The following is a 25,730-nucleotide window of genomic DNA, read 5'->3' on the forward strand; positions in this document are numbered from 1 at the left end:
ATGAAAAGCTACACAATACCAGAATCACTCATGTCCTCTTTAACAGCACATAAATGTTTCCAGGAACTTAACTTCCCACACTACCTGTCCCTTAAAGAGTCACTGCTCCTGAGGTAGCACTTTTTGTGACCACAGTGATACACTTCAGAATCACCAGACACCGGTTGTCGCTAGTATAAATATTAGAATTTGGGATTGGACTTTTTTTTGTAATACTACTGCTGTTTAAACAAAATTATGAAGCTAACTAACTTACTACCATGAAGAGCCCAGACAATAGGGGACAATTTTATTTGCTGCTAATTTCATTGAAGATATGTACATAAAAAGAAACAGAAAGACGTATACAGTTACGCCATAGTAAATTACAAAGATTAACACAATGATTTCGTGTTTATCTATGAAAAAGGTGAATAAGAAAATACTTTTATTTGCTGATTTAGTTCCCAGGTTTAGTTCAGGTGGAAATGGATGATCTGTCTGTCCAACATAAGCACAACAGGACACGAGCAAATACTACATTTAAGAAAAAATAATACAATTGGCATGATGGTGTAAAGCTGTTTATATTAGTATGTTGGTAAAAGTAGTTACTTTATGTAGGCTTCTGTGCTGCTGGGTCCTTTTAATTGGTCCTCCATCAGGTATGTGTTGTGTGATGAGGAGATGTAGTAATGGTTGAGGGGCTGGTGCATGTCCTGGTACACGTGTTTATGGGCCGGGTTGAGGATGGAGCCATCCTCCTGGTGCAGGTACATCAGGAAGCCATCTTTGCTCATTCGCTTATTCTGCTTTGCTAGTGGACAGACAACAGACACAATATGATATGATATGTGGAAGGTGAACTACAGAATAAGGTCAACATAGAACATAATAATTTAACATGGACATAAATGTTCTGCACACCAGCTAGCAATACTGTGTAGTGTTGCATAAAACCCGAAAAGATGAATGATTCTGTTTCCGAGATAACCTACCTTTCTCATCCAACTCGTATTTTTCAATCAGCTTTTGAGCGTCCTCTATGGTTGCCGGTTCTCTTTGCTCATTCAACAGGAAGGTCTGTAGATCTCTGACACTCATCTGACCCTCTGTTTTAGCGTATTTCGCAAAAATCACATCTACTTCCTCGCGGTGCGTCAGCAGGTTGTAGAAATCCTTGATCTCTGAACCCTCCAAGGTGCCTGAATTGGACTTGTCACTTTTCTATGCAACATGAGACATGATGAGACAATCCATCAACCAGACAAACTAGATTTTAAATCTAATGCATTACTATGCATTTAATGAACAATACATTGATCTTAAATGATACAATGGCTCATTATTGAATTTTCTGAGAGACTCACCTTGAAAATTTCCTCTGCGTAAGTGTCGTCCACTTCAACATTGATCTGTCGCAGGAAGTGCTTCACCTCCTTCAGAGTCATCTTGTCGTCCCCATTTTTGTCTGCTTTCCGCATGCAATTAATGATCCAGCTGGCATTTAGATGTAAGGATTTGGTTTACGCATATTCTACATGCTCAATTACACAACTTAACCACAGATTTCACAAACATATTGCAATAAAGTACAAAACAACAAAGCACTTAGTAATATGTATGCACATTTCCCAATAACAGACTTTGTAAAGGATACTGCTCACTCTTCTGCTGGGGGCTGAGGTTGCGCATATTGCTGATGATCTTCTCCAAGCCATTGACCCACTGTTTCGCCTCCCCCCCACTGGCTGCCATCAGGTCGAGATTTTTTTTGCGGCCCTTGAAGATGATGGAGAAGCACTTCTCTTCAACGGTGGGCTCGGTGTGTTTATTAAGTCCCTCAGACTGACGGCCCCTGCGCACTGAATCAATGTCATCAATGGAGACTGTATGGAGAGAGGAAAGGGGTTTGTTAGAAATTCTGGCTCTTGACGCGTCACCAAGCGTTGGTTTGAAAATAACTGGAGTTTGCATATTTAAGCCCTCCAACCATTAAATACACTCAGAGTGAAGCCTAAACAAGTCTAAACAGTACTTCAACATGCTGTAGTTGCCAAAGACAATATTCAGATAATTTAAACATTGAGTTAAATTGAGTTTGACATCCTTCATCCCCTCAGGATTTCAAGTCTTCTCTATCTTTCACAAATGAATTATTCAATGGTGGAAACTCCCAGTCTGGATTACAAACAAAATCAAATTAACGTCTAATTTATCCACAAAATATAATATGTTTGATATTACATTATAAACATACGTATAATACTACATTAATATATTTCCATTTTTGAGAAACACTCATTAGCAATGTATCAGTCCAAAACATACTGAACTTTATTTAATTGTCCTTTATTCAGCCTTTAATTTGCACAAATGTAGCTCAATACAAAACAAAATCTATTAAAGAAATGTTGTATTCTACTATGTTTTTTTTATCAATTGCCTATTGTATCAGCATTCAGAATGACTGTTTTTGTGGTTTTCCTGGTTTTATTAGAACCATATATAGTGTGATATTTGGCCACAACCATGAAGTTGCTGGCAGTGACAGTTGGCACCTTGAAGTAAAAACTTGATAATCCTTCCTTAGACAAGTCAGTATCTTGTGGCTGCAGACCTTTTTGTCCTGATGGGCACAACAACGCAGAGCACCAGAAACTGTTTTAACATCTTATCTACAGGAAGGCGTTTATTTCTGTGTGGGAGCTCATTTCTGTGGCCTTTACTTACAAGGCACAATGCGACAGATAAAAACACAACTCTTCAGCAACAGCCTTCAAGCACACCAAAGGTTTGGACAATGGTGCAGTCTAACCTTCTGTGTATGACCCCAAATAAGCTTATTTTAAAGCAGTAACAACTAATTAAAAAGGCTCCATATTAATACGACCGCAGACATTTTTTCACTCGAATGGATGTTTTTAACCACCTAATGAATTTAAGCCCAATTTTCATTCTACTTCTAGTAAGTGTTTTTGTCTCCAACAGCTCCTGAGGGATCTTTAGCTACTAAATGAACCACAATCTTCAGTACTTTGTTATAGGATTTGGGGATAGTTAGTGTAGTAGTGGCTTTATTAGTTTTTCCATTTAAATAGCAGTCTTCTGCTGGAAATAATGTTCATTAGAGCAGTGAGAGTGAACCAAACCAGGAAAACTGTCAGCCATAAAACCAAAACAAAGAGCAAAAAGACACTAAAACCCTTGGTAGAGCTGCAGGGAAACTGCAGAGTTAAGTGTTTGTCACGATGAATGACCCCCTTCACATTACATGTAGTCACTTGATCCATTGTTAATATAGAAATATTGATCAGTGCAACTTTACTTTGTACAGTCTAAATGCAAATATTTCCCTTCCAGATTACGGATCCTAAAGAAGACGAATTTGCTCCAAAAAAATCTCTTATGTGATGCAGAAATTAAGAATAACTTTCAGAGATTTGCTGTATGGTGGGTGTTACGGCCGCCGCTGGCTGTCATTTAGTGTATATTCATTGTGGTGTTTCATGTGTGATTCCCTGTTGAGGATTGGTCCTTCTGGAGCAGAGACCGCCTACTTCCTGGTTGCTGTCCCCTGGCATCTGTGATTGGTGTGGCTGCGATTCCACTGAAGCTACCAATCAGGAGTCTTCAATCAACCCCAACTGCACTTAAATAGCTTGTGTGTCCACAGTTCAGGGCGGCTGTGAACTAGTGATCAGTTCGCCTCGCTGTTGGTTGCACACCATTGTGTTAGTTTAGAGTGTCTGTACTTTCTAGTATTGCCTGGCTGTTATCTGAGTGGATTCAGCCAGTGCCTTTGTAATCTTTTGTGACCTTTTAAGTTGCTCAATAACTGCTAGTTTGTTTTTTGTTTACTAGTTTGTAAGCTTATGGGTGCTGATCTCTTTTTGTTCTTTAGTGTGATTCAGTCATTTTCATTTTGTGTACTAGTTATTTGTCAGCACCAGTATAGCCTCTCTTTTGTTATATTTCATTGTGCAAACACACTCTCCATAGTTAATTAAATACCTGATTAGAACTTGAACCTGTCAATTGTCTCATTCCATCTCTTCTCCAATTCCAATTGTATGTTACTGCTCTCCAAATCGAGCCGTGTCGTAACAGTGGGATATGAACTTGTACTTGAACTTACTAACTATCTAATAGCTACCAAACATGCTGTGTATAACAACAGTAGGTTGATCCTGATCCTTATTTACCAAAAAACTGAACTGAGCAACTCCACATAGTTAGTTTAGTTTTAAGAGCCCTCTGAGACTGTCTAAGAGACGATCTCTCAGACATCTGCTGAACAACCCAAACACATTCCATGGAGATTTGATTACTGCACTTAACAACAGTTTGATGGAATCTGGCCTCCCTTGATCTCCTTGCCTTACACATGGGCAACACATGCACTCAAAAATTACTATGATGGACATTTCTAGGACAAAAAACATGTTGTTAGACACCCACATACTGCCAAGGTCCGCACACACAGCCTGTTTTTACCCATAGGTTTGGGGACAGCTCTGTTGTTGAGCAGCTTAATGTACGGAAGAGCATGCAGGACCATGCATGATGTAATGGCAACAACCACCCTTGTAACAAAACCCAAAGAACACAGGCTTAGCTAAGAGGCCATATGTTGCAGCTGGGTTACAATCACAGTGTTTCTACCCTTTACATCGCAGGGTTGGCGAGTCTAATGAAGAGCGACCATTGTTTCTGTGAGGATCGGAGTCTATCTAGGGGCAGGATGAAGTTAAAGGTCGGACTACTTGAAGAGAAAAACACAACAATGAGGGGGCGGTGTGGTGAAACACACCCAAGGCTTGGTTGTATACCTTCAGCTGACTGCTGGATGAACAAAATACCTTGGAGGCACTCACCAGAAGAGGACTGTCTGTTTAATCTGTGCATGCACATTATCCCCAGCAAAACAGACGTCTGTAGAGGAGTTTAGGGTTGTGAATTTGGATCATTTTCAGAGAATGCCATCTGGAGAGCCTAACCACAATGTCCAAGTCATGTCATCCGTGTCACGCTGGCATTGCTTAAATACCAGATGAGATTTCACACAATGAGATTATTGTGGCAGTCCCGACAAAGTTCATGCGGCTATTTCTAAAGCTCTTCTCTTCAAAGTGAAGAAAACATTTAGCAGAGATGAAGGTGTCCCCCAGTGAGGTGGAGTGTTAGTTAGCCATGTCTGAGTGTAAACTTGACCTAAGGGTTATTATTATTTAAATTGAGGGAAATTGGGAAATAAACAGGAATGATATACAAAATTAATTCTGTGGAATGGCACGCAAGACTATAACCACCTACTTACCCTATCTGCTAGATGTTGAGGTGAAAAGTGTTTAGTCAAATTATGATCTGATAAATCTGCAAATATTATTACTGCTGGACTACTGTTTTATTAAAGAGTCCCCTTTATTTCTGCGACAAATTGCAGACTGACAGTAATATGATCATGAAATATTTCTTTTTTTTTCATTTTTATAGAGGAATGCAAAGTCTCACTGACATCTACCTTATACAACCCTAACCTGACAGTGTGTATGTGCATATGTATCTGTGTGTGTGTGTGTATGTGTGTGTGTGTGTGTGTGTGTATGTGTGTGTGTCTGTGAATGTTATCAAAGCAAATGACTGTCATTGAGTGTGGGAAAAAAGACAGACCAATAAAGAAGTGATCCAGAGTAGAGAGTGTGGATGATTTATAGGCATTATATCCTACATCCCAGTACGATTTTAGTACCGGCCAAAATCAAGAGTCAAAAAGTTACTGTAGTTTATTCAGACAAACTTCTTTCTATATTCGACACTGATACATTGAGCAGTTAATAATAAGCATATTATAACCTCTTAAATCGAAAACATGTTAACAATCAGTAGCATATTTATATTATGACAAAAAATGTATTTGGAGTTGTGTCACTATCCTTTTCTGTCAGTGGTTTAGTTCTGAGTACGTAGAGTACAGCGGGTTCTCTGCTGCAGCCGAAAACAACAAATGAAAAAAACAAAACAATTAGCTGTAAGACGCTAAAACACTATGTATAGCTAAAGGGAACGGCAGAGTCGGGTGGTAATTATTAAGGGGTTTGTCAATACAAGCGATCGCTTTCAGATACACAGTGCCATTTGATCCATTTTCCATTTAAAAAATACTGAACCCGTTAAGATTCATATTCCTCAGACTGCGGTATGTAATAGTACTTTCACTTTTTTAGTTTTGATACCAAAAGTGGCATTAATACAAACCTCAAGTCAAGGTAAGATGAGTGAGTTTTATTTACATTCCCCACAATTACTCTTTATATTTGTCTTAGAGGTCTATTATGAACAACATATAACAACCTCTTTTCCCAGATCCTCAATTCCGAGGAAAAATGGAGAAACCTCATCAAGAGTAAGACAGGACAGATCCCTCTTCCAGCACGGACAGAGACATGCAATCTGGAGGAACAGGGTGACCATATATTACTGGACTGACAGAAAGCTAAATCTATTGCAGCAGATGAATCTCATACAAAAAGTGCTTAGAAAACAATACGTGCTCTCCTCCCACACTCTCACCTTATGTGAAAGCACTTTAGAGCTGATTGGTAATTGTGGATTGCTAAAGCCCACAGGAAGCAATAAAACACGTAAGCTTACTTCCGTAAACAAGGAAATGCCTGGGAATCAAAAAGCCCATCTCTAAGCGAGTTTGGTCAAGTTGAAAAAACAGCTTTGACACATGACCATTCACACAACTGCATCTGTCTGTATCACCTCTGTATGTGTATCTAATGTGTCTGTATGGGGACTATAAGGTGGCCTGCTCTGTCTTTTAGTGTTTGTTCAAGGCTCAGGCTCGAGGCAGAGGTTATCAGGCCCAGTAGCAACAGCTGCTGCTGGGATGGAAGATAGATCAGCACTACCAGTGGCTCAGAGGACTTAGACAACATACATTCACACTATGACAGTGAACCACTGAACCCAGGAATCAGAGGAAAATAATCTCTCTCAGACACACATGGACAAACATACGGTCAGGATTCACACTAGTATTTTCCAGTCTGTCTTTGGCTGCAGTGTCTGTGTGAGTTGTTTCCATCTCACCACCACTTCTCGCATATTCTGGAGCACTAGTGGGATTTGAAGGGTGTGTTTGTGTGCGTGCATTGTAAAGCTATTGTTGAGATCTGAAAGGAGAACTCTGAGTTGACAGAATAATAGCCGAAGAAGACAGTGAGATGAAACAGCCCAAGTAAAATAACTTGCAGAACTCTGAGGGATTTTAGTTCTTTAGAGCTTCTCCTCTTTTTGTGCATTATGTAAAACTAAACCCCACGTCGCTCGCACACAAATAACAGAATTACACAAAAACACAGATGAAGATGATGACACTCACAGGTCTGGTTTCGCCTGAATGTTTTGTGGGATTCATGCCAAAATGTTTTGCAGTCTTCCTGCAGCTTGAAGAAGCGGTTCTTCTTCCAGGAGCTCGAGCGAATCTTGACCAGCTCCCCGCCGACCAGCAAGAACTGCAGATCTGCATCGCCCTCCAAACCTGGAGAGAGGTCATACACAATTAATTCTACATTTAGATGACCTTTAATGTTATAATGTGCGATTATGACATTGTTCCAAAGGGGAAATAGTTCAGTAAGTATTAGTAAGTTTCCAATACACTTCTGATTTCATTTGCTTAGAAGGATTCTCCTGTGGGTTTGTATTGTACTCCCATTAAAAAAGAATGTTAAATTAAATTAAATCCTTACAGGAGGGAGGGAGAACATTAAGAGGGGCTTTATTTCAAGATTTAGATTTAGAGAACTGGTGAATCATCTCTCTTCACTGGCTAGCACTCCTCCAGTAAAATCTTAATGTGTCAAATCAGTGGTGTGGCCCTTTAAGCGTACACTGTATGTCCCTTTATAAAATCTTTATAAAAGTTTCTGGACATCATAATTATATCAAAACATGTCTGATTTCTTTTTTATTACTATTACTTTAGTTTGAAAAGGCCCTTGTGGTTTGATGACAGAAATGTGAGCACAGTCAGCTGATAAGACCTTGTCAAACTAAACGCGCTCTCTGAAGTGGACAGTGTAGTGTTTCATACAGCATTTCACAACACAGGAGCAGCGCCAGTGGCTTATCATTCAGGTGAAGTCATTTGCTGGTTATGGCTTTCTGGGAAGGGTGTGTGACATCAACTAAAAGAATGATTCACAATTCATGTACAACACCAAGCCACAAACAAGCTCACAGGACAACGTGGTTTATTTGTTTTCCATCGGTGCAGATGTGAGGTAATGTTGGTGTTTGTCAGCCAGTGTTTTGGGTGGGGCTGAAGTCTGCTTGCAGCTTTTTGGATCACACGGGCTTAAAATGGTTGTTAAATGTAATATAAAGCAAAAGAAAAAAAATATCTGTATATGTTCCTCTGAGTAAACAGGGCATTTGAGGATAGCAACGTTCACTACAACTCAGCTGGGACTGTGTCAGGGTCGTGGGCAGGACCACAACATTACAGACATTTTTTCCCCCAAACTCACAGAGGCTGTTTATGAGCGTTCGGCCTCGGCGCCGGCAGGCTGGCTCGAGAGCTTTGACGCCGCCTCTGCTCAGCCCCTTGAGGGGGCAGAACTCCTTCAGCTTCTACTTGTTTGTCTCCCTTTTTTCCTGTGTAATCCACTTAACCGTGAAGAAGAAGAGGTGCACGTGCCGAATTTATGTTATTAAAAGAGAACAGAAACAAAACATGCCTCTAAATTCTAAATTATAACACTTCCCCCAGATCACCAAAGTGAGTCATACTCTACATATGACGGGTGTTTGTGAGCATATGAGATTTCTTTTCCGCTTTTTTTTTTTGCAGAGTAATCATTTCCAGGTTTAAGAAGCTATGATCTCCAACCTACTGACTGCCTACACCCTGCGAGGCAAGCTAGGGCAAGAAGACTGGAAGAATTAAGGTGAAATAACAGGGAGTGATAGCTCTAGGGCATTTACTAATAAGGGTTCACACACAACCTGAGTGGGGGTTTGTGACCTTTCTTTGGGTACAAAATAACACGTTTTGTTTTTCCAATAAGAAAACAACTGTGGTTTGAGATTTGAGGAAACTTTTATACAAGACAGAAGCTCCAAAAGTGTGTGAGTGTGTGTGTGTGTGTGAATGTTTAATAAAAGAAAGATAAACAGGTAAAAGATGCAACAGGTTGTTACTGCATTAAATAATATCTTGTATTTCCCTCATGCTTTGACATGTTACAGCCAAATTCGGTGACTAGAGTCATGTATCATTTGCTCTGGAGAGCTTTACTAACAGTTTCCTTTGCATTCCTGTGCTGTCATTTCTTTCAAAATGACTAATAAATCCTGAAACTCTGCTGCTACACACTACTGCAGTTAAATGACACAAAATGAGAAACAGGAGGCACAGAGAGACCCAACAGAGGACTTCCCCGTCTGTTCATTAAGCTCTTTTTAAGGTTTAAACGCTTTCCTGTGTTTGTTTGTTTTGTGAGGACATTTCATTTTCTTTACTATCTCCTCTTGTCATCGTGGCACGAATAAAGAATGCACCGCTCCAGGCAACCCTTCAAACAGCGTCTTTACCGCACTACACATTAGTTACCTCCCAGCAACACAAACACACGAGTTACCCTGCGACGTTACATGATCAGTCATTTACGTTGACAAGAGTAGGATCTACCTTAATCCAAGCTATGAAAACATTGTGTACATGTGTGTGAGTGCGCGTGTGCGTAATGGCAAAATAACCACTGCGCGCGCACTTGGCTCCTTTTTTGGGGGGGAGAGAGAGACTTACCTAGGCGTTTTCCATTTTCCTTTGCAACTTTTTTCACCTGTTCCTGGAAAGCCTCTTCCTGCGAAAGGGTCCTTTTCGGACGTTTATGTAAACAAGACATTGTGGAATGATAAAACAAATCAATATCCAGTCGCTGTTTAATCTGTGCTCGCTTGTGGAGGAGAGCCAGTCACCACGTAGTCCCCCCCTCAAAGGCGGGTCTAAACACATCTATAGCGGTGTCTGTCCACAGCTGCAGCCAGGACTGGGACTTTATACACCTGAGTGGGGGGGACGGTCTGTGTAGGAGTTCTGTGTTAAACCCGATTGGTGTTAAAGTTAATGCCTCTGATTGGCTCAGGAATTTGAGAAAAACATGTCAAACTTTGCAGAAATGAGCGTGCAGCAAATCTCATGCCCAGAGGGGGATTCCCCCCATTGATTTAAGAGAAGAAAAGGTCCCATGATGACCTTTAAATGAGTATCACGTTTAGGCTTTTATCCCTGCAAACTTCAGGTTATTGTATCTTATTCCAAACACTACAGAGTCTCGAATACCAATCCTGTCATGTTGTTGAATCCTCAATGAGCTGAGAAATAGCGCCACCCCACGGTGGATATGTATGGAAGTGAAACCCAGGCTACCTGGCTGGAAACCTTTTTTTTTTTTTTTTTAAATTTAAAATATTTGAATCTCAGTTAAAATGTGTTTGATGGTAGAAACACAGTAGTGTACTTGTCCCGTTAGTATCTGTTGTTGTCTCCTACTTTGTGAAACGTGATATTGTCATGGCAACCAAACCACTGCCGCAACCCTGTGGAGGATACTAGTTACTCAATAAGTGTAACCTATTACTCATTACTACGTTGAAAAGCAATATTATTACTTTACTTTACTCCCTGCCAACATCAATTAGTTGGAATATTAGTTATATTACTTTTCTACCACTCCCAATTAAAGTGGTGATTGTGTCTCTTCTCCCCAAAATTCAGATTTACGACGATTAAAACCCAGTTTTGTTTGTTAAAATCAAAGTATTAAAGGAATATTTTTAGCTGCTGAATATAAGAGGTTTCGATCTTTTATGATAGTTCCCTCCACGATTAGAAAAATGGATCCAAGGATGTGATTGGATTTCAAATTAATAGGTGGTGACAACAAAAGTAGGCTAATGCTGAAAATATATAGGCCTATAGACTATTTAAAAAAAATTATTAGTAATTAATTAAACTACAAGCTAGTTACTGGGAAAGGTAATATTATTACTAATAATGAGTTACTGCCCAACACTGGCTATTTGCATTTTTTTGATTTTACCCTTTTAAAAACGTCTCGGTTTCTCTTTGACACAGTTTTATAATATAAACCTAAAACATGTAAAAAATGCTAACGTATAAGAAAAAAAAAAAATCTGAATATTATCCACTCCTCTCTTGAACAGGTGAGACCCTTGGAGTAATAAAAAGGTAGTTAATCTGTGCGCCACCACACACCAACTCACCATCGTTCCCAGCTGTGCCATTTGACTCCATTGTGATTCCAGCCAAAATAAACCACCATGCACCGGACTAAAGTCCTCTTTTCTCCTCCGAGATAGTGTCGACTATACGTAAGGAGTTATCACAACCATAAAAAAAACTTGTCTGCTTGTCCTGTTTAAGGGGGAAAAAAATCCAATCTGTGCCCCCCTCTCTGAGCCGACACACACAGTGCGCAGTTAATGCCAGCCCATCAGGCTCTGATTCGCCCTCAGTCCACACCCACTGCAACACCGGTCTGACAAGTACAACACTGTGTTTGCTGTTATGACTTCTCATTCAGCTCCCTGCCAATGGAAACTGCACCTTTTCGAGGAATTCTACCCACATAGGCTGAAAATATTCGCTTGCACAAGGTCTAATGTAAACCTTGATAAGATAATGTTATATGGAGCCTTTTGCTGTGTGCATTTACTCAGTGTCCTGATTTCTATTTTTTTCTTCTGTGGCATTATGACACCTTGAGGCTGATTTGATTTACTCAGGGTGTTGCCCTTGGCTGGTACAGACCTGGCATTTATAGTCTGAGGTGTGTTCTTGCCTCTCCCCTCTATCTTATTACACTGTACAGTTAATGTTGGGAGTATCACCACTGCACATCACACCATAATCTGCAGTCATCCCTATTGTAATTCCTAAGATCTTTTTACGTGATCTCGGCCTACTGACAGCAGCTAAAGGCATCAATCCGTAGTAGATTTTTCAGCACCAGTGTTTGGCTGATTCAAACAGAAATATGTGCTAAAGCAACAACTCAGCGCTAAATGAGCAGGTGCTGTTTGTCATGCATGCCTAGCCCATCTCTTGTGAACACAAAAATGCTCTTTCTGTCCACTAGAGAATTATTAAAGGGGGTCTTGGTCTTCTTGTTGTTCGTGTCACTTATATAGCCAAGATACTTTACAGCAGTAGTAGTAGGTAAATCATGTTTGTGCCTTGGACACACGAGCTCCTGTTTGTTTGTTAGAATGTAATATATGAGGGGATTAGACAGATTCCTCTTTGTGCCTCTCTATTGTCAGTGTCTGCCAGCTTGTTCTGTCCTATGAACTCTCATGCTGGGGCAAGTCTTGTGAAAAAAAACCTGCTCTCACTGGCAAACCACGAGGCTCTACAAAGTGAGCTCAACAATCGCCTCTTTGAGAATCCCACTTGAGCACTGCAGCTGATCAGCACAGTCAAGGATTTTGTTTTGGGTGTCTAGATTTTTGGTAAACACTGACTTTTAGTAGGTATTTCATGAGTTCTTACACAGGAACCAGACTTTTTTAGCATGCGGCTCAGCAAGACTTTGCATGACACAATCTGCTGAAGCCAACTGTCCTCACATACCTCTTTCAGTACCTGTTTGTACTTCTTGCACTTCTCTTTCAAGGTAGCATCATGGAAAAGAAATCACATAGGCAACACAGCCAACGCCACACCTCAGACCACAGCAGGGTATGAGGCTGAGATAGTTTAACAAACGTGTACATGTGGTCTCATGAGATTCAGTTCGTCAGGTGACACATATAATGTCTCCTCTCCTGACTGTATACACACTACTGCAAAGAATGTCAACATTTAATAGGGTCACTGACCTTACTGTCTTTAGTTCACACATTAACTTTAAGGTAAAGACATTAATCAGCTTTTAATTATTTATTTATTTTTGTTTCAGCCAGTTTTAGGACATCAAGGAAACTCTTGTTCTTTAATAGTTCAGTGCCCACCGGCGTATTAATGGTATATTAATATATGTATATATATATATATATATATATATATATATATAGTATTATTATGTTTTTATAAAGGTGAAGTTTAATTTTGGCGATAGTGACAAAGGTATATCTTCCTCTACAGTAAGTAAGTAAGTAAAACTGTCTTTATATAGCGCCTTTTTAAACACAGGTTACAACATCAGTACAGGAAAGCAAAACACAAATGTTTATGTTGTTCAGTCAAAATGTAAAAAAAATAAAGATTGTGTACTGATAAATAGATGTTTGTTTGTTGGTTTTTGGAATATTTATAAGTGACATTTTCCCCCCTCACTTTATTGAAAAACTTATTTGGACATAAAACACAAAACAAACACAAGAGGTAAATCTAAGTGGGCAAAATATTCAAGAGTTTAAATAAATTGATTGACTGATTGATTGATTGATTGATTGATTGATTATCTGAGAACACAGTATTGAGGAGCATCATTTTTTTTGTTACAGAAGTAATATAAGATGGTATCTTCTTCAAAAATGTCTTTTTATGAATGTATTAATGTGTAATGTGTTCACTGCTGGATCATTTAGAAGTGGTTAATATTTGTGTATAATGTTCTTAAACTAAAACTTCTTTCCCCAAAGTATGTTTTAAGATCCAACATTACATGTTTCCTTTCATTTCATTCATGTCCCATTTAAAAGAGACATCTATATTTTTATTTTACTTTGTTTATGTTTCGTCCCCCCCAGCGACTTCCGGAGTGAAAGAACGGATGTACCTGTGGCTGTCGCTATGGCAACAACATGTACACAAATATGGCGGAAAAGCACCGAGCTGTTAATGAAGGACAAAATTAAGTTTTAAGCTGCAGCTTTAGCTAATTGTTAAGTATATATCTGAGAGGTGAATGATTCGTGAAACAGTTCTCGCCAACGCTACGTGTACCTCTTCTGTTTTGACTTCGCCTTTACGTGCTAATAAACTTATAAAGTTTACCGTGCTTACCTGTTTAGCATATGAGACATTTAAGGTGAGCTTACATGAGAGACTCAGTGTTTGTGCACCATGTTAGAGGAGCAGGAGACGAGGAGAAAATCGCAGTTTGATCCGTCTGTGAACAGTCACAGACCCGCATCAGGAAAGTCACAGGTAACAAACACCTACACTTTATATAACAAACTCAATTCCCGTTAAAGTAAAACGACTTCACGTCTCAAAACCGTCTCTTCCTTGTGCATTAGGACATTTCTCATGTGTTGGCGAGCACTTTCAAGGACCTTTACACAAAAGACATCATTGGGAAAGACACTTTGTCCAACCTCATCAAGACAAAGAGTGGACGGAGCAGCTACCATGACAGATATGTAGAAGAGCTCCAGCAGGTAACAGCCTAACAACCCTGTGATTGAGGGAGCCTCTACTAAATGCAAATGTTACAATCGTATGGTTAAATCAGTCATTTATTTCCAATCCAGGCTCACTCTGAATACAGCCGGCGTGTAAAAGAGGCCGACATGCTGGAGAGTCATATAATTGAGGCCAGAGCTCGAGCTGCGGCCACAGAAAGCCAGGCCTATGAGAGGATGAAAGAGAAGATAGGAGATGTTGATGATCACCAAGGCCTCCTTACAGGTGAGACGGAGACACTGTCATGAATTGTTATACTGTTGTAAACTGTGCTGTTTTCCTGAATTACACGCTATGCCATCCAGGGATGTTATAATGTTCTTTATTTGATGTTATCTTTAATCTCTAATTCCAGTCAAATCAGCCTTTTCCTGGTGTGTAGACAAAGATCTTCTTGAAACGAGCAACCTGATTTCCCCCCAGGACTACTTAGCTACACAAAAACCAAGGGTGGAAGCACCAGCAGCAAGTACATGATCCTCTATGGGACTCGTCTTCAATTATTAATGACCGAAGTGTTTTTGGCTTAATATTTAACTTTTCTCCTTTTTTCCTGTCAGTAAAATCAAATCCTGCCAAACCCACCATCGCCTACACAATGCACATGACCAGGGAGCCTCAAGATGATGGTTACACTCTAATTGCACGTCCAGAAAAGTCAGTGCCAGAAATGAATGGGTCTGATGTCAGCCTGACCTTCGAATCCAGCTCAGATACCCCAAAGAGGAAGAAAACTCCCAGGGAGGTGAGGAGTCATGAATTGATTACTAATGCATACAGTTAACAAGAGTAGATAATCAACTGAAACAAAAGACAGTTTTTAAAACAAACAACAAAAAGGAAACAACAGGGACCAAACAGGACGCAACAAGAACATTAATAAAAGGTGTTCCTCTGAGTTTTGAAAACTGATGATTATTCTGACCTGGCAAGCCTAACGTCCCCTGGGAACAAGGGAGACTTGATTACGTCAATGCACTGTTAATATTCAATAGAAAAACATCATTAAAATCTGCTTTCAGAAGCCAAACCAGACCAAACCCAGACCGAAGTGGAAGGGTGAGCCGAGCGCGAAGGATCGGGCGGAGGGATGGGAAAAACTTCAGAAGCTGAAAGATCGACACAGCTTCTTACGCAATCCTCGCTTCCTTCCTCCAAACGCACAGCAAGGTGGCACATCCCTCATCCGGCCTAGAACCAAAGTGGGGAAAGGGATGGAGCAGCAAAGGTATCTGGAATCGGTTGAGTATGAGCGTCCTCTTCATCATTTTGTCACAGGGCAGCTCATATAAAGACATTATTAATGACATAATGGGTCACATAGGTCAGTTAATCCCAAAACAAAGCACCTTTTGTGCCAAAGAGGTGTGTAACTTGATAGTCCTGGCATTATGACATTTATTGTGAAGTACATCTATCATCGTTGTATTAGTGTTTCAGTTATAATGATGTGTGAATTATATCAGTTGTGAAGTTATTACAAACAAGGAAACTTCAAAGCCTTTAATGTCAAAGTCACTACATATTACATTACATATGCCTTACCTTTATCACAGTATAAAACCTAGTTATTGTGAGCAACACTATGTTTATGCATCTTCAAAATGAGTTCCTACCTTTTTTTCACTAATTATATAAAGACAATCTCAGGACAAAAGCATATTCTGCCATCTTATTGTCACATTACATTCTTAATCAAATCAATATTTACATAAAGATTGATTGTTAGGAACCTTTTTGAATGCATTAAGAGATAATTTGCCCATTTGAGTGTGAAACAAGACACATCTTGCAGTGAGAGCCAAATGTGTGTTAAAAAAGACAAAACACAATTTCTTCATTGGCAGATGAAGAAAGTAAAGAAATGTTTGCTCTGTGGTTTTACTGTATAATTTGATGCTGGCAGTGGTAGCGTGTTACTCAGCTCACCACTTCCTGCGAGACTTTTTACTGAGAACAAACAGAACACTCAGGTGTTGTATTTGTGCTCTTCCTCCCTGAAAAGTTCTGCTGATGATCCTGTCCCAGTCTTCCTAGCAAAGCCTTCAGTGGTGGTTTTCACTGACTACATCGTGGGACATGTTTATGAGGTATATTTCAGAAATGTCAACATCCGTTGACTGTTTGGCAACGAGAAGATGTGCAGTAACATGCCCTGTCCTGTTCTAGACTACCCTGGAGCTGAAAAACTTGACTTCTGCAAGCCGCCATGTCCGAGTAATCCCTCCTACCACTCCTTACTTCCCTATTGGCCTGGGTGAGCTCTTCCTTTTGTTCTGATTGGCTTTATACAGCTAGTAAGTAAATCAACAAGTCTGCCAAGTGTCTGTGCCTGCATCAAAAAGAAATGCCAGAGAGTTTTGAGGAATTAAGTCATGCATCTCTGGAATGCAATTGATCTATTTAAGCATTCCTGTCTTGCTGTTGCAATCCTGTATGTGAACACCAGCACCACCTACTGTATCAAACACTGAAGTATAACAAGATGCTCATGTATATACAGAATTATGTTGGTAGAGTGTAAGAAGGGATTGATCTTTGAATATATTTCGTAGGGAGATTCCCCAGTGAGGGTGGCGTTGTTGCTCCAGGGATGAGTTGCAAGTACACAGTGCGCTTTGCTCCAGACTCCCTGGGGGACTATGAGGACTTCATCGTGGTGGAGACCCAGGCTGAACACTTGTTTGTGGTGCCCATCGTGGCCAGACGACCCCCTCCGATACTCACATGTGAGTCTCATAACAATCAACTGACCTCATCTGTGAATTTTATTTGGTCATGCATTGTTAATATGTTTCCCCCTAATTATTGTTCAGTACCAAGAGTTCTGGACTGTGGCTGCTGTTTGGTTGGAGGAGTAAAGTTTGTTGAGTTTCTGTGCCAAAATGTTGGTCTCAGTGCCGGGACCTTCTGTATGATACCCAAGAACCAGTGGCCAGCCTCGAACCTCAGGGTAAAAATCTACCTGACGCACGTTTTTTTTGTTTTGAAAAGAAAAAGTATCTTTCATGTGTTTGACAGGTCTTCTGTTTTTCTTTCTTCATATAGTCTGTGGCAAGAACTTACTTTTCTGAGCAGCCACCCTTTGCAGTGAGCCCGTCTCTTTTTGTGCTGCAGCCAGGAGAAGCCACTGTAGTGGAGGTTAGTCTGTTACGGAGGTACATTCAAATTAAGTGAGATCAGAAATATTTAGATGCAGTGCCTCATATGCATGTGTTTGACAAATGTGTCACTTCTGTGCAGCTGGCTGTGTGTGTTTGTATAGAAATGAAATCCTATAAATGTATTTCAAATATGTGTGTGTGTTTGCAGGTGGTTTTCTTTCCCACCACTGCTGAGAAGAGCTGCCAGGTGTTCACTGTTGTATGTGACAACTGCCAGGTGAAAGACATTTCCATCGAAGGTGAATCTATTTAGTGATTAGAAATGTTTATAAGAGCTTAGTCTATAAAAAAAAAAAAACTTAATGTCTATAATGTGTTTCTCAGGTGAGGGCCAGCTGATTGCACTTGAGCTTGTGTCGGTATCTGGGAAGAAGGAGCCTCCTGTGGTGGGAGAGGCGCATGACCTCACTGCAGAGCACTTTGTCCGTTTCAGCCCATGTAACCCTCACTCTGTGCAACAGAAGAAACTCATCATTAGAAACAATGTGTAAGCCTCACAGCTTCATATATTCTCACTACGAAGCGTGACATGGAAAAATAGTATCATGTTTTTTACATTTTTATAATCTATTTCCAACGTCATTCAACACGTCATCCATGCTTCTTTTAGCACAGGGTAACACAGTGGGTAGGGAGACCACTCTTGGCAGCATTTACATACCTGAAGTGTCCTCGAGTTAGAAATTAAATACTGATTAACTACAAGATCAAGGGCCCCTGCTCTGTCGCTGACCCTGTGTTGCACACAAGTACAAAAACAGTTTTCCTTCAGGGATCATTAAACATCAATTTACATAATGCTGTCATTCTCTCTCTCTCTCTCGCTCTCTCTCTCTGTGGCTGAAGTCACTTGGAGCTGCCTTTCCACTGGCAGATCATGAAGCCCAACCTGCGCCCTCTCCTTCCAGGGGAAATCCCAGAGCCCTCCCACATCCAATTCCACCTGGCCACAGATGATGTTTTCCATGTCAGCCCCGTCACAGGGTTTCTGGCCCCCTGCCAGGAAGAAGAGTTTCTGTTCACCTTCTGTCCTAAAGAGGTACAGAAGACTCAGCATTAGTTTTGCTTTAAGAATGCTGTATTTCTTACATTTTCAGTCTCCTGTTTAAAAGCTACATGTCATAGTACGGTATGTGCAAGAAAGACACAAATCTAACCGATATTTATTTCCTGTTCTGTTCATGTGTGAATGTTTTTTTCAAGTTAAAGGATTACCACAGTGTTTGTCACTTAGTCCTGAGGGACGTCCCTCAGCTGCCACCAGAGGCCAGTGACAATGGGTAAAGCCCCTCTGACTTTGTATGTACAGTAGAATACTATAAATATTAATATGTAAAAATATCCGCATTTATTAAGAACTCTCACATCACACATTAAATTGACCAAACAGGCATACTTTTAATCTAACTAAGTGTTGTTGTGTCATTGTGTAAATATAGTGTCCTTCAACCTGTCCGTACGGGCTCCAAGGTGAGCGATGTCATCGTCATGGAGATAGAGGTCAAGGGGTCAGCAGAGCCATACCAGGTCCTACTGGAGCCCTATGCTGTTGTTATCCCTGGAGAGATTTTTATTTGCGCAACCACCCGCAGACAATTTAAGGTTATTTAAGTCACTTTTTCCTAGTATTGACTATGAGTGACATATTTATGCCTCTACTACAGTTATTCAGTTTCAGTTTTTATGTCTTGTGTGTACCAGATGTGGAACCACAGTAAATCCTACATATTTTTCCAATGGGAGAGAATCAGGAGCTGCCACATAATAGAAGTAGAGCCCTCTACTGGCAGAATAGGTGTGTCACAATGTTGAAACAGAAAAATCTTCCATCAACAAGATTCACTTGAATTTGTACATTTTTAAATTGTAAAACTATGTTGCTTTATTGATTGATTTGGGTCTAGAGGAGAACGAGTGTTTTGATTTCGACCTGATTGTGACTGGAGGGAAACCAGAAAGAGTTGTGACCAGTCTAGTGTGCCACATAGAGCACCACCACGAACCCATCACTTTGGCCATGGAAGTCTCCTTTAAGGTAAGAACAAATCTGAGCACCATCACAAAATCCCCAACATGCCATAGCTTAAAATGGTTGAATATTCTCCATTACTAGTGTGTTGTAGTTTGTGACCTCTTTGTGCTCATAATGTGATTTTGGATAGGGTCCCATAGTGACCCTCGATGTGCCCAGTGTGGACTTTGGGCTCATGAAGCTTGGGGAGCAGACACAGACCACGCTGCTCCTCACCAACATCACCCAGCTGGAGGCCTCCTGGATGCTGAAGGAGAGGCCGGACCACCAAGACATGCAGGCACTGTACAGAGGACCGATATAGCACCACATCTGTGATTAGAAATAACATGAAAGAGGTGGCTTGTTTTTTTTTTTGTTTTTTTTTTTACATATTTATGAATCTCTGTTGCTTAGATCTTGGTGGAGCCATGCAGAGGTGTGCTGCCCCCCCTGGCCTCTTGCAGTGTGGATGTACTGTTTATGCCACGTTTCTGCCAGCAGTATGAAACAGAGTTGGAGCTGACGGTGGAGAATGGAACAGGATGGTAAGGATTCATAAAGCTTCACTGCTACATTAACAATGATGATGGGACTGCGTCCTGCTGACAACAAGCAACACTACCTGTGTTCGTTGCAGTCACTTGTCGGTGCGAGCAGATGTGCAGTCTCCCCAGGTGTGTCTGCTAAACTGTGAGCTGCTCCTCTCTGAACTGTACATTGGAGTTCCTGCCAAAGCAACCATCACACTCTTCAACCAGACCCTGCTGCCTTCACACTTCAGCTGGATGGTACCCTTACATGGCTACTTTTTAACATTTTATCTCCACTTAATTTTAAATCCCGTAAGAAACAAAGCTGTTGTCTAAATGTAAAATGCATTGCGATTATTAGAGAATGGTTAGAATGATTAAGTATTTTAAGACAGTTAATACTTGGTGATGTGAGTTTGACGTTTACCCTACCAGGCTCAGCTCGAGGGTAAACATGCTGAACTGTGTGCAGCCAGTTTTGACCCCACCTCTGGCACTCTGGGGCCTAACACCAGCATGGAGATCACGGTTACCTTTATCTCTCATACAGATGTAAGTACCAGTTATTAACACACCAGAAGCTCAAACAATTTGTCACTTAACATTTGAATATGTGAAAGTAAAGGAGGCAAATTATACTGCTAGTTAATAGAATAAAAATTGTCCTTTGATGTACTTTGTCTTTTTGTCCAGATGGAGCTGACTGAGGTGGTTGCTCTCTGTGAGGTCCAGGGGATGAACTCTCCTCTTGCCCTCAGCATTGTGGCCCCCAAAACCAAGAAACTCAGTGTTTCCTACTCGCTCCCCAGTGCTCGGTAGTAACTTTGGCTTTAAATCTAGCTAATTCCATAGCATAGCATCCATATCAAGTGTTAGACAGATACATTACCATTCAAAACACAGCCTCTCTTCTTTGCTTTTAGCTCTACCTCAGATGATGAGACCCCCGCAACAGTCTTACTGGACTTTGGAGGTGATGTCATTTTGAAGAGAGCTGTTACGAAGCAGTTATTGATAACTAATCATACTGCCGTCACTGCCCCTTTCACCATAGAGGCGGAGTATTTCAGCTGTCATGCCTCAAAGCCACATTACCAGTCAGAGAAAAGGTAAGGGAGCTCCCTGAACAATGGATCAAAGAATGACTTTACTGTACTTCTGATGTGACACGGGTTGCATTTTAAATTGCAGATTCACATACGTCAAGAAGCCTCTTCACTCAGTTCAAGCTAAGAAAGTAGAAGAAAAAGCACATGAGGGTTAGTATGCACACTTTTAAGAGAAAGCAGATTGAGTACATGCACCTCAGATTCTGATTGTATTTTTATATCTCTTGGCAGAGTTTGTGAGCAGCCTGCTGGCTCATGGAAAAGGTGCAGCTTTCTTTGTTTTACCAGACACTGGGATGCTGGGACCTTTTGAGACCCAGACTGTGGATGTCACCGCCTACACTGATATGTGGGGGGAATACAGAGATCACCTCATATGCAGAGTATGGTGCTATACAATAGGATGTAACTAGAGCCCGACCAATTTTAGTGGAGACAAATTCACATCATTACAGATATGGCGGTCAGTATGGTGAATTTTTGAGCTGGAATGAAAATCATGACTATGCAAAGGTATTCAGAAGGCTGCTTACTCAAACAAATAACCTTATTAAAGTTGCGTATTCTTTAATATGTTAAATAATTTAACATATACATTATCAACCAATTCTCCTCTCTTGCTCTGTGCAGCTTGCCACAGTATTGTAAATCGCAGTGCACTGCTAGATAAACTTTGCAGTGACCACTATATTACCAAGCATTTTCTTTATATCCCAGAAAAAACTGTTTTCATATCAAATAACATATACACAGATATAATACCAATATGTCTGATATAGTCCACTGGCTGACTGATATATCGGTTGGGCTCTAGATGTAACAGATATTAAAGATTAAAAATTACCTCCTACTGTAGATTAAGACTGTGAGCAAATTTTTTACACGTGTATTCTCTTCATTTTGTTGTAGACTGAATAATGTTGAAATGTATTTTTCCTCCTGAAGGTTGGGGACCTCGATCCCGCACTCATTCCCATGCAGATGACAGTGAAAGGCTGCCCACTCTACTTCCAGATGACGGGCCCACGTCCAGATGACCAGAACCAGGGACCAATCATACAGTCCGTTGCACTGTCCATTTCTCCAGTTAAATCTGGCGTCATCAGTGTATTTTTTTTAATGATGGCTTTAAATCTGTTGGTTTCACATTTCCTGTTTGCATCATCAGGTTTGGCACTCACGTATCTGGAGGTGACACAGTGTCTCGTTCCCTTCGCATCAACAATCCCACCATGTTTGGTAAGATTATAAAAAACAGGATTATAATAAATAGTACTAAAAAGGCTGCTGGGCTGTAGTTGTTTTGACTGCCGATTCACTAGAGATGGTATTGGAGGAAATAACCCTACTTCAGTTTGAAGCTCTCCCCTGTTGAGTGATGCTCCACAGAACAATATATAAGGTCTTTAGTGCCCATGTGTGTGAATGACATGATATTTGCTTGTTTTCTGAGACATAGGTTGTGTTTTTAACATAATTTTAAATGCTTTCTTTTAAATGTATTTTTAATTTATTGGCTTGGCAGCTTTCAGAGCTAAACTAACATCCTCTTGGAGTACGTGTTGGTTTTTGTGTCTTACTACTGTAGTCTGCTGTGCTGTGCTGACTTATGTCTTATTTCTCATTTGTCTCTGTGTACCATCAACCAAACTAGTTTCCCCTCTGAGGGTTAATAAAATGATCTAATCTTAATCTTTATATGCTGCAAGATATTCGCATGGACTGGGAAACATATAACGTAGATCCAAATGACCGTAAACTGGTGGATGTTGTGGTGGCATATGGAGACGCCTTTCCAGTCAAAGATGCTGATGGCAATGAGGTGTTGAGTGGAGCATTAAGGATTTCTGATGGGAGCATTCAAACAGTCTGGGAAAGAAATGAGACCCCAGGCTCTGAGGGAACGAGCGGCTCCCTCCAAAGCATGACGGTGAGTAGATATAACATCTCAACACAGATACATAAACTTTAACGACTTTTATGATGCTGCCTCTGGGAAATTTCTATAGCTACAGTACCAATTAGTGGACCCATGTAATAAAATGCACATTTTATTCTTTCTTTGGCTCAACACTTAAATTGTATTGATTTCAGGGCGGGGGAAGAGAAGAATGCATATCTGAGGAGAACTGTGAGAAAGAGGAAATGTGTCTTTATCCCGCTCCAGCAAAGAAAAAACTAATCTCTGTCCACATCAGACCTCATGTGGGCAACCCCTCAGATTACCCGTACTGCATCACACCTCAGCAAATAGTAAGTTGATTGGGTTTCAGCCACATATGTCAGTTTTAACTTGTAAACATGAATTAATAATTACGTATTTTGTTTCTGGTGTTTATCTCAAGGTGATACCGGCAAAGAGCAGCGGCACAATCCACGTATCTTTCACTCCTTTGACTCTTTCCGGGTCAGTTTGTGAGTCCAGATGTGTTGGTTTGGCACTGGGCTTCATGAGTCTAGACTCTGAGGTAACATGTGCAATACACTAGACAAGTAGATTACTCTGTTGTACTGTAAATGCCCTTATTATTGTGTTGTGTGTGTTTACAGATGGCTGCCTGTGTCCCGGGTAAAGTTGGAAGAGCGCAGGCTTTGGATCTGGAGCCTGTCAGAATGGATCTACTAGCAGTCGTTAAGCCTGCAGTGTAAGCAATTACAGTCAGACTATTTATGTCCACAAAACCAATGCATCCAACTCAATTTATGTTTCCTAAATTAAAATTAGCTGAGGTTAGGCAAGAGGAGCTCAGAGGTGGTCTGATTAAGTTGCATATCTTCCCCCTGGCTCCCTGTTGCTGCAGGCTGTTAGTGCAGATGGAGGAGGACGAGGGAGTGCTGGAGTTTTGTGCCTCAGCCGGTGATTTACTGAAGGGAGAATCAGAGAAGGAGGTGGGTCTGAGAAATGTACAACACTAATCATGAGTGCTCTGACACACTGAAGTGCACGCATGAGGTATTGATCCCAAGTGTGCACGGTTTTTCTGACCAGTAATGCTCAGTGGTTGTTTTGCTCTGTAGGTGGTAGTGCATGAATTTGACATCACACGGACCTTTAGGCTGAAAAACAACTCAGAAATGCTGCTACACTTCAGACTGGGGGCTCAGCCTCCATTTTCAGTGCTCAAGCCGCAGCCTCGAGCACGGACCAGCAACTCCAGCAACCCGCCCACTGGTGACAGCCATTCTCTGATGCTGCAGCCACAATCCAGCCTGCAGGTGAGATGAGGAAGGGGGTCATGGTCTGTATAATATATTATACTCTAGTTACAGTTGCAGAAAGATTTTGATCTAAAGGATGTTCCTTCCTCCATCTTGTGTTTCTTGACTGTAAGTTGTACTCTTTTCTGTGAATACTAGGTGAAGGTGGCCTTCCACTGCTCCCTGTCTCTTCTGGATCATGCAGACCAGGTGGATGAGTTGGAAGTTCCTCTTGGGGTGACGCTGGTCCATACTGCAAGTGGGCACATGAAGCTTAGGTTCCAGCAAAACCTCCTGATTCACTACAGCAACAACAGCCTGCAGGTCAGAGACTGTGGTGAATCTCTGAAATTAGTGTATAAAGAATAAAATTGAATTTGTAGGTGAAGTTAATTTCCTCTCCGCTCTGTGCAGACCGTGCCTCTCCGTGCCCATTTGGATCTTGCTATCCTTCGTCTGTCCACTGACAGCATTAACTTTGGGTTCTGCTACGTCGGGCAGACACAGACAATAGAAATCAACCTGTACAGCCATGGAGCCCACACATACTGGAAATCAATTATAGGTAATGAACTGGCTTCTAAATGTTGTTGGTATTTCCTTGTTCTTACATTGGCTCTCGGGTTTGTTTAGGTCTTTAATTTAGGCACAACTAGCCAGAATTATGATTTTCTTTACACATACAGTACTTTACTATTTAATTATTTGCTGTAACAGTTGGAAAGAGCCTGACTCTTCTTCATTATTATAACCGGTTGGGAGCTTTTCCAAAGTCAGTTAAATATAATGAGAGAGTTTGACATCAAATGATTGCCTTGTGTTATGTAGTAATGAGTCTTGATATATGCCTGTGTGTTTGTTTGTATGTGTGTATGTGTTTGTGGAGTCAGATGGAGACTCCTGTGTGTTCAGAGTGACTCCAGACTTTGGGTGTCTTAGCTCCAAGGAGGTCCATGTCACCAGCTGCAGTCAGTGTCTACAGATCAGTTTCTCTCCCAGGTAAAAAAAACCCATAATTAAACTGTCACACAGGGATGATGATAAGCATATATTATAAAATATTTACATTTTTCTTTTGTGTTATAGTGAGGACAGAGAGTTCAGAGCCGTTGTAGTGATCCGGTCTCCTCTGGTGAAGATCCCCCTCACTCTGCAGCTACAGGGAACAGGATCCTTTGATGAAGTGTACAGGTGTAACTAACAGTCACACAATCACCACCTGCTCTCCTTAAGTCAACATATTAATAGTCCTTTTGTAAGAATGTTAATAAATATTAAGAACAA

At 40.8% G+C, this 25,730-nt stretch overlaps 2 protein-coding genes across 3 annotated transcripts in view; one reads left to right on the forward strand and one right to left on the reverse strand.

Moving 5' to 3' along the window:
• plcd1a (phospholipase C, delta 1a) overlaps positions 1–11,533 on the reverse strand; it is a 16,095-nt gene extending 4,562 nt beyond the window's left edge. Inside the window, exons 1-6 of one of the 2 annotated variants that reach the window (XM_051410796.1) lie at positions 11,284–11,533; positions 7,373–7,531; positions 1,640–1,868; positions 1,350–1,479; positions 978–1,206; positions 595–796 (exon numbers count right to left, since the gene is read on the reverse strand). In XM_051410796.1, coding sequence (XP_051266756.1) covers positions 595–796; positions 978–1,206; positions 1,350–1,479; positions 1,640–1,868; positions 7,373–7,531; positions 11,284–11,314 — 980 coding nt within the window. In that variant the 5' untranslated portion in view covers positions 11,315–11,533. Of the gene's footprint in view, positions 1–594; positions 797–977; positions 1,207–1,349; positions 1,480–1,639; positions 1,869–7,372; positions 7,532–9,802; positions 10,017–11,283 lie in introns of those variants that run through there. The other variant, XM_051410795.1, reaches the window with a different exon arrangement.
• A 2,295-nt stretch (positions 11,534–13,828) lies between these two features.
• Positions 13,829–25,730, forward strand: dlec1 (DLEC1 cilia and flagella associated protein). The gene is made up of 38 exons (XM_051411200.1): positions 13,829–14,173; positions 14,266–14,406; positions 14,500–14,656; positions 14,787–14,900; positions 14,992–15,176; positions 15,454–15,659; positions 16,437–16,521; positions 16,601–16,688; positions 16,987–17,160; positions 17,248–17,384; positions 17,480–17,572; positions 17,744–17,834; positions 17,920–18,082; positions 18,442–18,634; positions 18,799–18,875; positions 19,035–19,197; positions 19,297–19,390; positions 19,500–19,630; positions 19,758–19,907; positions 20,024–20,154; positions 20,247–20,397; positions 20,575–20,691; positions 20,833–20,954; positions 21,063–21,248; positions 21,331–21,398; positions 21,480–21,631; positions 22,194–22,309; positions 22,417–22,487; positions 22,958–23,178; positions 23,343–23,501; positions 23,594–23,716; positions 23,799–23,893; positions 24,050–24,137; positions 24,267–24,464; positions 24,606–24,770; positions 24,861–25,011; positions 25,337–25,445; positions 25,533–25,730. Exons 1-38 carry the CDS (start codon positions 14,090–14,092, stop codon positions 25,645–25,647), a joined length of 5,064 nt encoding a protein of 1,687 aa, XP_051267160.1. The 5' UTR covers positions 13,829–14,089; the 3' UTR covers positions 25,648–25,730.

This window comes from Dicentrarchus labrax, unplaced genomic scaffold (assembly GCF_905237075.1).
Source record: "Dicentrarchus labrax unplaced genomic scaffold, dlabrax2021, whole genome shotgun sequence".
NCBI lineage: Eukaryota > Metazoa > Chordata > Actinopteri > Moronidae > Dicentrarchus > Dicentrarchus labrax.

Excerpts from the sequence above, each read along its gene's own strand:
- dlec1 (XM_051411200.1), top strand. The coding sequence starts at position 14,090 with ATGTTAGAGGAGCAGGAGACGAGGAGAAAATCGCAGTTTGATCCGTCT. Across the intron at positions 18,635-18,798 it reads TCACCTTCTGTCCTAAAGAG|TTAAAGGATTACCACAGTGT; the intron begins GTACAGAAGACT and ends GTTTTTTTCAAG. Across the intron at positions 24,465-24,605 it reads AGCCACAATCCAGCCTGCAG|GTGAAGGTGGCCTTCCACTG; the intron begins GTGAGATGAGGA and ends TGTGAATACTAG.